We start from the raw sequence: 13,991 nt of genomic DNA, 5'->3' as shown, positions 1-13,991 counted from the left end.
TTAGAGTACTCTGGAGTGAGGTTCTCAGTGATGATTTGTCTTTCATTGTTAGATTTATTTATCAATGCATGTTTGGAGAGATATTGGCATAGTGCAATGTTACTGGACTGGTAATAGGAAATCCGGGCTGATGTTATGGGGACATGGATTCATATTCCACCATGATGGATGGTAAAAGTTAAATTCAGTATAAAACCTAGTCCAATACAATTACATAGACGTTGTCATTTTGTCTGAAAAACCCACCTGGTTTTCTCATGTCATTTAGGGAGCTAATCTTGCATCCTTGCCTGGTCTGGCAACACATGACTCCAGACCCACAGAAGTGTGGTTAACTCAACTGCCTTCTAGGCAATTAAGATGAGCAGTTAATGCTGGCCTAACCAGAAACCGTAAGGTCCCATGCTAATAATAAATCCCATAATAAAACAAAAATATAATGTTAACTGGACCTATTGTTTCTAGTTATTTATTCAGTGTTGTCCATTGCATTGATCTTTCTGTAATTGTTTTTCAAGTGGTAATGAATTTTATTGTTCCAGGTTTAAGTAGACCTTGTTGTGATACTTGGATGCATTTTAAGTTAAGAACTAAATTTCTTTTCTGTTTGATTTTTACATTTTTAGATGATTCAACATATAACATGAATAAGAGAAGTAAATGGGCATTCTCCTTCAATCTGACTGACCTGAAATCCATTAAAAAAAATTCAGAAGGCATGGGCTGGTCATTCATGGTGTTTTGTCTTTGGGATGATACCTTTCTGCCAGCTCTTCATTTCCATCATGGAGGCAGCACGATTCTGCTGCAGTGCCTTAAGAGATATGTTCTTCTTAGTGAGTGAGTAATTGAAGAATGCTTGCATAAAATTCAGTTTTACTACTGTAATTTCTGTGGCAGCACTTTAAATTCATCTTTCTGATTTATGTTCATTTATTTCCCCATGTTACAAATTACTTCATACTCTTTCCTGCTGAAGTAACACACAGTATTTTTCTCAAGAGAATGTTTGGAATTCTGTGACTGTTCTGATTTGTGACATGCTAATTGTAGGCCCACGTGATACCGTTGACCATTCCCATAGCAAGCCCCATCTCCTGTTCTCATCAAGTATTCCAGTCCTTGCCCATAGGTCAGGGAGACCTGATTTGTGAGAGTGACATTTATACATTGCTGGGACTGCACCTGAAGTAAGGGAAAGCAATGACCACTCATGGTGACATAGCCAAGACAAATTTGGAATAGGCAGCTACCTGAGTGCAGTATCATTTAAACTTGTGAATAAAATCTGGATTTAATCCAGATTGAAATCTTTAGTTGATATCCAAAAAAAATTGATCTTTCTCCCACTCTATGCAGGTGATGCTTTTATAGTTTTTGGGCAATGAGTAACAATTCTGCATTTCTGCAGAAGGTTATGTTCTGGTGTCAAGGTACTACTTTGTGGCTGAAACTGACCATAACTGAAAGAGGTGTGAGAATTCTTAATTTGTACTTTAAATCTGTTATTAGTCCCAATGCACTCTTGCCAGGAGATAATTGTAATTGATTTTAAAGTATTTATTATGGTGCAATCACAAAGAAAAACAAACTTAAAATTCCACAATTCAAACAAATTAGTAAATACTGGAAAAATGGTCAACTGGTAGTTGTGCAATGTACTGCCACTAGATGGCATGTGGTTATAATTTAATCTTCGATAGCTAACCAAAAACTGATCTCTGTGTGTTTAATGTGACAAATTAGATTAGAAGCTCAATTGTCATCTTTCTCCAGCAATGAGTGCAAAGCTAATTACGTTTTGTAGTATAACACTTTTTTAAAAAGTCTGCTGACACTACTGTTGTAGGCCGGATATCAAACAAAGATGAGACAGAATACAGGGCAGTGTGTGCTTGGTGGCGTGGTGTAAAAATAACAATCTCTTCCTCGATGTCAGCAAAGCCGAAGAGCTGATCATTGACTTCGAGAAGCAAGGAGGAAGGCAAGTCCCTATTCACCTCGAGGGGCTGAGGTGGAGATGGTCGAGAGCATCAAGTTCCTAGGAGTGACGATCACCAGCAATCTGTTCTAGAACACCCACGTTGATGCGACAGTCCAGAAGCACCATAAAGGAGGCAGCTAAGGAAATTTGGCATGCCCATAAAGACCCCCTCCAACTTTTACCAATATACCATAGCAAGCATTCTGTCTGAATGCATCATAGCTTGGCATAACAACTGCTCTGTCTAGGACCGTTTTTTAAAAAAAAACTACAACAGCCCAGTTTATCACGCAAGCCAACCTTACAACAGTTCGCTCCATCCACACATTTTGCTGCCTTGGAAAAGCAGCCAACAACATCAAAGACTCATCCCATCCTGGTCAGAATATCTTCCGACCTCATCCGTCAGGCAGAAGTTACAAAACCTTAAGCACATACCAACAGGTTCAAGAGCAGCTTCTTCCTCGTTTTTAAACTTCTGAATCGATCTCTCAAATTTCAAAGCTAATGGTGAACTTGCTTTTTGTACACCTTCTTTACAACCATAACTTTGTATTCCTCCCTGTTATCAGTCACCCTGTGATCTTTGTATGTTATGATCTGCCCGTACTGCACATAAAATAAAACTTTTCACTGTACCTAAGTACATGTGACAATAATAAATCAAGTGAAATCAAATCGAGTAATTGGTCTTTGTTTGGCACACAATTTGGGTCCTTTTTTATCTTTCATGTTTCTAAGTTGTTTGTCCAGTAATCAGATTTTCTTTATGAAATGCTTCAGCATGTCACAAAACCATTCACATGAATTAATAAACTATATGAACATCACTCTCGTATCAGAATCTTTTTAACTTGCTCTTGTTATCACAAATTGATTGTGCAAAAATGATAAAAGCAAATTCTAAAAATATTGTTGTGCTAGCACTACATTAATTATGGTGTTTGGTATGTTAGTTTGTAGATTACATTAAAATCATAGACGAATTCTAAAAGTATTTTGGATGCCTTAAATTATATGTTTAGGCAGTCAAGTGAATAAATGTCTTTTCATAGTTTTATATAAAGTGAATAAATTATTGAAGTAGGATGGAATGAATCTGAAACGACAGGTTCAAATGAATAGAATCCCATGTGTCTATGATATTGACTTAAATGTTATGAGTGCACTGTTATTATTTTCTGCTTGTTACTGGGGTAGTTAGAAAATGGTACTTAGGCACAAATGCCGGGCTTTTTAGTCCATTGAGCATGTTCCACCTTTCAAATTGATCATGACTGATCCTTGATCCAGCTTGTAAGGTTGTTTGAGATTCAGAGAATGGATTAAACCATAAGGCTGATATTAGTTATGTTATTTTGTTAAATTACATTGTGACTGCCATTGAGTGACATTTTAATCTATATGCATACAAAATTAACAAATCTGACATATAAGCAAATCATCATTCAAACAACTGTATGCTATGGAGGTGGCTGACAAATTTTGTTTTCCATTGAAATATTTGTTAGATAGGTCAAATAGCCTCTATCTCTTTTGGAAAGAAATGTTCACCATTTGCATGTGAAAAATCACAGCTCTTCATTTACTTCAGGCCAATTGCACAAACTAAAAAATTGTAAAATAGTTAACAAAATGCTTCATCTTTCTCCATCTGGCTAGTAAATGTATCTGGGCTAGGAAAGGAGGAGGACATGGCCTAGGGAATCCAGTGCACTGTAAAATTCAGTCCTGTGATTCTGTTAAGACAGCTCACATTTTAGGAATTTTTCTCATTTTGCAGCAACTTATTTGTGGCCTAGAAGGTCTCCTGTTTGGTGAGAGAATTATTTCATTTGTCTTGGTTGAGTTTCCATGGCGTATGATTCTATAACTCTGTTGGTTTGTACTGACGATCTTCATACTGGAAAGCCAGAAACATCATTGAATATGGTTAACAAAGTGTGGAGCTGGATGAACATAGCAGGCCAAGTAGCATCTCAGGAGCACAAAAGCTGATGTTTCGGGCCAAGACCCTTCTTCAGAGAGGGGGATGGGGAGAGGGAACTGGAATAAATAGGGAGAGAGGGGGAGGCAGACCGAAGATGGAGGGAAAACAAGATAGGTAGAGAGGAGAGTATAGGTGGGGAGGTAGGGAGGGAATAGGTCAGTCCAGGCAAGATGGACAGGTCAAGGAGACGGGATGAGTTGGCAGGTAGGAAATGGAGGTGCGGCTTGAGGTAGGAGGAAGGAATGGGTGAGAGGAAGAACAGGTTAGGGAAGCGGAGACAGGCTGGACTGGTTTTGGGATGCAGTGGGGGGGGGAAGGGTTGAGCTGGGCTGGTTTTGTGATGCAGTGGGGGGAGGGGAAGAACTGGGCTGGTTTTGGGATGCAGTGGGGGAAGGGGAGATTTTGACGCTTGTGAAGTTTTGCAAGAACATCACCTCATATTCCGCCTGAGCATCCTACAACCCAATAGTAGCAATGTGGACTTCACAAGCTTCAAAATCTCCCTTTCCCCCACTGCATCCCAAAACCAGCTCAGTTCTTCCCCTCCCCCCACTGCATCACAAAACCAGCCCAGCTCGACCCTTCCCCCACTGCATCCCAAAACCAGTCCAGCTCGACCCTTCCCCCACTGCATCCCAAAACCAGTCCAGCCTGTCTCCGCTTGGCTAACCTGTTCTTCCTCTCACTCATTCCTTCCTCCCACCTCAAGCCGCACTTCCATTTCCTACCTGCCACCTCATCCCACCTCCTTGACCTGTCCGTCTTCCCTGGACTGACCTATCCCCTCCCTACCTCCCCACCTATACTCTCCTCTCTACCTATCTTGTTTTCTCTCCATCTTCGGTCCGCCTCCCCTTCTCTCCCTATTTATTCCAGTTCCCCCTCCCCCATCCCCCTCTCTGATGAAGGGTCTAGGCCCAAAATGTCAGCTTTTGTGCTCCTGAGATGCTGCTTGGCCTGCTATGTTCATCCAGCTCCACACTTTGTTATCTTGGATTCTCCAGCATCTGCAGTTCCCATTATCATTGAATATGGTTTGATGCCTCTATTTATTACATTGCTTTTAAATGCTCTAATATGGAGTTTGCACATAATGGTTGCTGAGAAGTTCTTGTCTCAGCTGTTATGGTCCCAGCTGATGGTAATAATGGTCAAGTCAGATTCCAGAATGAGGCCTGGCTTGATGTACCAGAAGTTTTATTTTTGCAGTTTGGTTATCATGGTGGTCAGTCACTGAACTGTTCACTCGAGGCTGTCAATGTCCTTTTAACCAAATAGCATCAAAGTACCAAAACACACAAAAACAATTTTGGAGAAACTCAGCAAGCCAGGCAGCATCTGGAGAGAGAAACAGAATTAACTTTCAAGGCCAATATGTTCCTCCTTCAGAACTGAAATTCTGTTGAAAATAAAATTTTAAAATAATTACAAAATCTCAGGGATCTAGTAGGTCTTTTAAAAAGTCTAGCGCAAATGGTTTGTGACAAAAGTGACATTGTGCCTATAACGTTATTGGTGTGTTTGTATCAGTATAGCTCTGGAGTTGGTTTATCATCAGATACAGTCATATGACAAATAGTTTTTCTATCATATGAAGAGGAATCTGCACAAATATGGTCAAATACCCCGCACATTTTCATCTTCGTGGGAGTGCATGCTTACAACTTGGGCTGCACACTAATTCTGTTGTCACCATTCTTGAACTGGTATTGTAAACTAACTTGAAAAAATTTCTTGGGTGCTTTGAAATCTTGCTTTTGGTTTTAAAATTTGCCTTGATTATCTCTAACGAGGGATTGCAAGTGTTAATTTTTGAAGTGTTTGAGTCCCCAGGCTACAATTAATAATTGTAATTAAATACCTGGTTTTAAAACAAAATTCAATTACAAAATGTTAATTCAAATAAAATAAAACACACCCATGCACCAGAAGAATGATTCTATTTAACATCATCAATTAAAAGACGTGTGGCTACTAATATTTCATATGAATTATTTTGTTTTCTTATACTGTTCTAGTTTTAATAAATGCTGCTTATGCATGTATTTCATTGTTTATCTCCCCACCATCAGCAATAGTTAATACATTTTGTTCTGAAAGGCAGTTTTTCATTTAAAGTAATCTCAAAATGTGATCAGCAATCTAACTAGCTGTCAGAAATGTTTTCCAAATCAAAATTGATATTGCACATGTTTGCTTTACTATTGATAATGTCAGGGTTGACAGAAAGGGAGATGAGAGTCATGTCCCTTTGGCTGTGCATGCTGGGCAATCCTCTTTCTTCTTACTGTTGTCTGCACTGTGTTTTCTTGTATGTGGCATAATACGTCAGTGTTTTTGCCCCTTTGAACTTATTCCTAGCATAAAGTCGCTATGTGAAAGCAGGCCATTTGGCCCATCAAGTTCACATTGACCACCGTACCCTGTCACTGTATTTTGCATGGCTAACCCACCTAGCCTGCATGTCCCTGAACACTATGGATAATTTAGTGTGGCCAATCCACCTAACTTGCACATCTTTGGACTATGGGAGGAAACCGGAGCACCCAGAGGAAACCCACATGGACACAGGGAGAATGTGCAAACTCCATTCAGTTGCCCAATGATGGAATTAACCCGTAAGAGATGGGAAGTTATGATACTTGGGGTAAAATTCAAATTGTAAATGAATATTTTAGGTGGTTGTTACTTCGAATTATCTGTAAGTTATTAAAATATTTGCCATTAATAATTAACTTAAGCTTGCAAATATGCTAAATGATCTCCATTTCCCAGTAAGGATGTAAATATTTGTGTATTTTATATGTACTCCTTGTCATTGTTGCTTGTGGCTCACTGATTCTTTGTGCTTTGTGTGCTTACTTGCAGTTCCTGTAATTGAGATTATTTTTATTTACAGATCTTTCCTTTGTACAGTATTTTCTGTGCCACTGTGAAAGCCTTTTGATTTGATCGTTGTTGATCTGTGTATGTCATTTCCTCTATCTGTCTGTCTATCAATCAGCTAAGTAGTTTATCATCCTTGTTGCACCATTTTAATTGTTTGACTTTCTTAATATATTGTGCTGTTTATTTTCTTTCAGTCTATAGCCAATTTGCACACAGTCATTCTTTATATTTCCTTTGTTAGTTTCCATTCAGATTTGATTCAACAAGCTCTGCAGGTCTTGATTTCATATTGTGCTGTCACTAAAGATGGGGAGAAAATTCATCAATAGAAACAGAAAATGCAGGACTTGCTCACTAGATCAGAGAGAATCTGCTAAGAATAAAGTATTTGATGTTTTAGATCATGTTGGGAGCAGAAAGGAGCCTGATCCAGGAACATTTTGTGTGGCTCTGTTTTGATGCCAGTGATCTAGGAATAAAAATTAAAATAAATAAATCAAGAAATTGAGGTTTCATTAAAATATTAATTACTGAGTTTAACAAAATAAGAATTTTTTTGTAAAATTTAGAATGTAAATCAAGCTTAATAGATTTTCCCGTGCCATAATTTGCTCTTGAGGGTGATCTTAACATTTGCACATAAACATTAATGACATTTATTGAATTATTTTGATGTAGGAAATTGTATATTTGACTCTTTTCGTCCTGGTGTTAGGAAGTCTTTTGATTGAATATTGTAATTATCTGAGGCTAGCATTATAGACCACTATGACATGCTTGTGTAGATAATCTGGATCTGTATTAATTGTAATATATTTAAATATTTTGCATCTTTCTGTGCTTTGTTATTCCTTTATCATGCTTTTCATACGTTCATTTTTTTTTATGGAAACCTGCCATTGTAAACTGTCCTGCAGTTTTACACCCCATTTATGATGACTTGGGAGTGTCTGTTTATAATGAATAGAAACTGCAGCTTCAGTTGCTACTGTACAAGAGATACACATTTACTGTTCACATACAAATAATATATCAAGATATACAAAGAAAAGTTGGAAAATGTGATCTTAGGTTGAGGATTGAATTGGCTATGGATTCTCTGTTCCACCTAATGCACATCTTCTAATCTTGACTCTGATGTGACCAGAGAATTGACGCTTTTCCTTATTTTTGAAAAATAGTGTTTTAGTTTAAAGCATCAATTAATTAATCCTTATGGCTTTTCATTCACTCCTTCCATGCCCCATAAACAAATGTATGTTGAGGTTTATGTACCAGCTGTGGAAGGGAGAAGAGAAATGTTAATATCTTGAGAATATGGAACTGGCCAAAGTTTCTAATTACAGGTAGTCCTTATTTACAAGACCTCCTTTTAATGTCATTTTATTTGAATATCGTTTTGGTTTTAGGGCCTGTTCGTTCAAAATATGTTGGCATTTCCAGTTTTATGTAATTTTGCTTCAAGTCATTGCAGGCCAGAGTCATTTTGACATTGGGATCTATTGGCATCATGTTGAGGAACTCAGGAAATTGAATCAAGTGTTTTCTTGCAAGGGTAACAGTCGGTAATGTGAAAGCATGATAGAATCGGGATGGAAAGGAAAGAGACAAAGCTAGGGCTGAGTTTTAGAGATAATGGGAACTGCAGATGCTGGAGAATCCAAGATAATAAAGTGTGAAGCTGGATGAACACAACAGGCCAAGCAGCATCTCGGGAGCACAAAAGCTGACGTTTCGGGCCTAGACCAAAACGTCAGCTTTTGTGCTCCTGAGATGCTGCTTGGCCTGCTGTGTTCATCCAGCTTCACACTTTATTATCTTGGGCTGAGTTTTAGCACTGATTTGGCTGAGTGACTGAAGACATTAATGTTTTTGCTACTTGAGGCATATAAATACTTTAAAAAGTATTTAGTAGTCAGCCTGAAACACTCAGCAAAAGGTGTTTGTGAGCCTGCTGCTGCAAAGAGAGCAAGGGAAACTATCAGCCTAGTAGTGAAATTGAATGTATAAAAGTATCCTGGCTGTGGAGAATGAGCAGTTAATATTGAAAGGCTGCTCGGACTGCCTTCTACGACACAAGAGAATTGGTAGTGATGACAAAAATCAAACAACCCTTGCATAAATTTTTCAAATAAATTTGAATATCTTATTTCTATCATATTTAATGATATACTTAATTTTGGAAACTGTTTCAAGTGGGAATGCAGAGTGAGCATGTGTTTAGCTTGTATGTTGTTTTTTCTGGGCAAGAAAATGTCCAAAGGAACCAAACTTCATTTTTATTATTGATCGCTATGGAAATTTGTGATTGACTTAAAGTTGTGGTTCTCCTAAAACTCTCAACTTTAAGTGAGGATGAACATTATTTGAGTTTAAATCATCAGTATCAATGTTAATCTTGTACATGTTCTTCAGTTTGTAGTATGCGAGTGACAGCTCCTTATGAAGCTTACTGCTACATTTACTGTAGTCTTAAAGCTTTCGAGTGAATTGTGAGCTTTTACTCAATAGCAGCAGAGCAATTAAGTGCTAATGATTAACAAAGCATCTTCATTTTTTCAGTTTGCATCTTTGACTCCAGCTGTCTGTTATAAATTGATTTTTTTTGGAATTGCTGCCCCTTCTCATATGCACTGCAGCAGATTGTCTCTCAAATGAAATACCTTGTCACATTTTTCATTTCAAGCCAGCGCATCCTGTTAGCCAACGGTTTTCAGTTATTAAAGTTCTTATCACTATTTCAATAATACAAATGTGTGGATTAGGTCTAACTGAGATGAGATAACCTAATGTATAACTGTTCAGCTACAGTAAAACAAAAAACAAATAAATTGGAGCAGTGTGTGGATTAGCATAGTTAGCTACAAATAAAACACAAATTGATCAGTTTGGAATCTTTCTGTTAAACATAATGATGAAACTGCAAAAATGAGATTTTTCCAAGACTTCTGCAGTATTCAAATAAGGTTGTAGTTAAAACTTGGAGCATCTGTGGCAGGGTGAGAAACAGAATTAATGTTTCAGGTCAATGACCTTTTCATTAGAAGCGCTGAAAACAGATACAGGTCAGTGACTTAAAATGGTGACACTGTCGTTCTTATTTCAGTTTTCCAGCATCCAGATTATTTGGTTTTTTGTATAACTAAAACCTATTAATAATTGAGTTTTCTAGTCATACAGGTTTTTGCTCAAAGGAATAATTTAGGTGAATGCTAAAATAGCTTTAAGCTTTATGTATTGTTTTGTAAAATGTATCCTAGATCATGCATAAGACAGACTCTGTCCTTTTACTCTTCTCACTTCAATTTCTCTCTAAACTGACAGCATAAAAGTCTCTTCAGTTCACATGCTGTGCAAAAATTATTCTGGCCAGTCTAACCCAGTGAGCATTTGTGTAGAACTGTTGCTAATTCATAATGTCAGTCAGAATGATTTAGATTAGTATTTTAGGAAGTAGAAGAAAATGCCACACCGATTCAATGGAAAGGGGTTTTCTGATGTTTGGGAAGATCTTTGTGTCCAGATGCGCTGAATTTGATGTTGCGTGTACCTAATGTTTATACTGAAAAAGTATAACATTCACCGGCACTAATATCAGTACCGATCATTTGAACGTCAAATAATTATTATAGTCTTTGAAATGAAAAATAAATATTGATAGAGTTTTTTTGGCTACTTGATTTAGAAACATGGGTCTTTGAACCAAATGAACACAGCCACCCACACTAAAAGAATTCTGCGATATGTGATCATCCTTTTTGATCTTTTCCTATAGATCATCTCATGATGACAGAGTACTCCTTGTTGCATACAATAGTAAGGCACTCTCTCAGTCTTTTGAAAACTTGTTTGAAGAGAACGCAGTTGGCTTGGTGCAAGTAAGTGCATGATATATTTAAGATGTACAATTTTAAATTGTCATTTTCTTTTTGTTTTGAACGTCTTTGACATAAGACTATGCCGATCATTCCTAATATTTAATTGGACCATAGTATACTCTCGAGGTATAGCTTGGATAGAACCCACTTGGTCAGAATTGATATCATGTTTCGGTGTGTAGCTGTCCAGTACTTACAGAATGAGTCAAATCTTAGATTATATCAGAAATTAATTATTAGGTTTGTATGCGTAAGTAACGAATGTACCAAAGTAACAGTTAAAACCAATTTTGATCACTTCACTGTATCTCACTTACCCCATTATTAAGGAGAGAAAACATTACTTGAACAACCTCCAATACTAAAAGCTGACCTTGTGGACTCTAAGTTCCAACACTGGTTTCAAGCCAAAAAAAACTCATTGATTCCTGAACACCCATGTTTTGTCCATATGAACAGTACAATTGGATTGCAATGAATGAAATAATTTGTTGATTATCTGCGATGAAATAATGAATTCCTCTTAAGCCACAGTTGTAAAAGCAATTGCTTAGGGTAATTAAGAATGTGCAGATGTGCAACCATACATATTTAAATGAATTCTGAATAGTAATCAGGACTAGTAATATCCGTTTTCTCTATGAATATCAAATTCAAACCCAAAAAATCACTAGTTTAGACCTTTAATTTTGAGGACTTCCAAATGTTCTTCAATTTTCTAGGTCTCAAATTGTGCTGTAGTATTTGCTACTATTACTAAATATTTTGCTGAGATTATTTCTTTAGCCAGCACTGAAAAACATATGTGACATGCTACTTTAGAACATGACCAAGTGAGAATCTTTAAGCCTAATAGGAGGACCCAAGCATTATTAAGACAATATTTTTCAAAATCTGATCTCCTGTATGCATGTAGACATTGCACCACATTTGCCCTTCTTCCAGATATGTCATGAAATTGATTATCATAGATTCTTTTAATTATCCTCTATCCTTTTATGAGGCATGGCCATATTCCACAAAAGTATGTGATGAAAATTACTGTGTAGAAGTAGGGAAAAATTTAATGGCAGGACTGTAGGAAACAACTGTCAAACTGTATGCTACTACAGCTGTGGCAGCAGAATGGACTGGACATGGCTGGAACATGGAGCAGGCTTCACCATCAGTGAACAGAACAAGAACATTTTGAGTGAATCGGATAGGGAGTGAATTCCAGGAAGTAGAATCACATAGAGGAGGAGCAATTTGGGATGCTATGAAAGTAGGATAAACTAAATAAACAGTAGAGGCGTTGGGGAACTTTCAAAGTGATTGAATTGAATTTAAATTATTTTCTAATGATCTGATTGGTGGCGCTGAACAACCAGAATAGATGTGTTTTGGCTTCTATTTGGTGTAGTTTGAAATTAGATAGAATTACATCGTGTTTTACGGCAGAACTGGGCCCAACAGATTTAGGGCAACAGGTATATGCAACTGCTCACACTGTGCACAGAATCTCCTCTGTGTTTTCTTATCTCATCTTCTCAGCACCTTTTGCTATTGGTTTCTCCTTTGTATATTTGTCTAACTCACCTCAAATGCTATTCATTTCTATGCTATTAGTTGCAACCATTGTTTGTGATAGTGAGTTCCACATTCACTATAGTCTTGAGTAAAGTAATTTCCCCTGGATTTCTTGGTGGCTGTCTTGTATTTAAAGTGCCCGGTTTTGGATTTTTTTCCCCACAATTCAAAAATTTCTTTCTGCATCTACTGTATTGAACATTTCCATAATGTTAAAATGTCTCTCATCCTCTTTCTAACATATTTAAAAATGAACATTCATTGATTGGAGAATCCACCATCATAGTATTATGAATGCACAAAATTTGTTTATTAATATTCTCCAAAGGTAATCATTTTATGTAGTTGATCCTAATTTGAGGATCTTTGTACGGTTAAAGCATCACTTTGTTATTGTTGCCTAGGATGCAATGGAAATTAGTGGATTTGACTTGTTGTAAATGGTAAGCAATGCATCTTTTCTGGAATGTTTATGTAGCAGTATAGCATGGCTAACTCTCTTGGGGTTTATCTTACAGAAATTCAAGAAGGATCCATATACAACAACATTAGGAGGCTTTTCAAAAGTTACAAACTACCTTATGTATGCATTTCGAGGTTATGATGTCACATCCCAACAAAGACCTGCATCTGAAATAGATCTCACTGAATCTATTTCGGGCCTGGAAATTAACCATCAGGAGGAGCCAGGTTTTGAAGTCATCACACGAGTGAGTTATCTTAATGCCTTTAAACCTGTGTTTGTTAAGGGTATTTTATAGAATTTTCAGCTTTTAATGTGTATTTTAGTAATCCTGTTGTTTGCTTGTAAAGGTGGTATTGAGTAGAACTAAGTTAAAATCATTCATTTCAATTTCATCTATTTCAGATTGATCTTGGAACAAGGCCTGAAATTCAAAGAGGAGAACCAGTTTCCATTGAGAGGTGGTCACAATGCATGGACGCAGAAGGAAAAGTCCTAGATCCAGACAATGTGAAAAAAATGATATTCAAGGGGGTAAATGCATTCCTTTAAAATAGTTTTCACTTGGTGGTTTTATTTCAGATTTCTGGCATCTGCAATATGTTGCTTTCATTATAGCCTACATGAATTTGCAAATAGAAAATTGTGTTTGAATTTTTTGGAGCTTTCTTTGAGTATGTTACAAACAAGATTGATAATGCAAAATCATTGGGTGTAGTATACATCAATTTTTAGAAGGCTTTTGATAAAGTTCCCAACAGGAGGCTGGTCAGAAAAATTAAAAAACATGAGACAGGAGATAATGTACTAGCAATGATTGATGATTGGCTATCAGCCAGTAAACACAGAGTAAGAATAAATGAGTCGTTCTTGTGTTGGAACTGTGACAAGTGGGCTGTTGCAACATTGAAAATTTGGGGCCGAGCTATTCACGTATATATCAATGATTTGGACTTTGGGACCAATTATAGTCTAAAATTTTCAGGTGAAACAAAGCTAAGTGGGCATGTATGTCGTGAGGAGGACGTAAAGCGGCTTCAGGAGATTTGGATAAGTGAATGGGCAAGAATATGGAAGATAATGTGTAAAAGTGTGAGGTTGTCCCCTTTGGTAGGAGAAACAGATGAGCAGGTATTTCTTAAATGGTGGGAGGTTGAAAATTGTAAATGTACAGAGAAACCTATGTGTCCTGTCAGTAAGGGATAGCAAGCCATTAGG

At 37.1% G+C, this 13,991-nt stretch overlaps 1 protein-coding gene across 1 annotated transcript in view; it reads left to right on the top strand.

Annotated features, from left to right (window-relative positions):
• Positions 1-13,991, top strand: part of tbc1d15 (TBC1 domain family, member 15) — a 44,912-nt gene that overhangs the window by 14,262 nt on the left and 16,659 nt on the right. The window contains exons 5-8 of the mRNA XM_048548890.2: positions 627-840; positions 10,639-10,741; positions 12,829-13,020; positions 13,179-13,307. Of these exons, the coding sequence (XP_048404847.1) occupies positions 627-840; positions 10,639-10,741; positions 12,829-13,020; positions 13,179-13,307 (638 nt within the window). The remainder of the gene's footprint in view (positions 1-626; positions 841-10,638; positions 10,742-12,828; positions 13,021-13,178; positions 13,308-13,991) is intronic.

Source organism: Stegostoma tigrinum, chromosome 18 (assembly GCF_030684315.1).
Source record: "Stegostoma tigrinum isolate sSteTig4 chromosome 18, sSteTig4.hap1, whole genome shotgun sequence".
Classification (NCBI taxonomy): Eukaryota; Metazoa; Chordata; class Chondrichthyes; order Orectolobiformes; family Stegostomatidae; genus Stegostoma; species Stegostoma tigrinum.
Note: the sequence above shows the minus strand (reverse complement) of the source record. Positions and strands in the feature narration are given on the sequence as shown.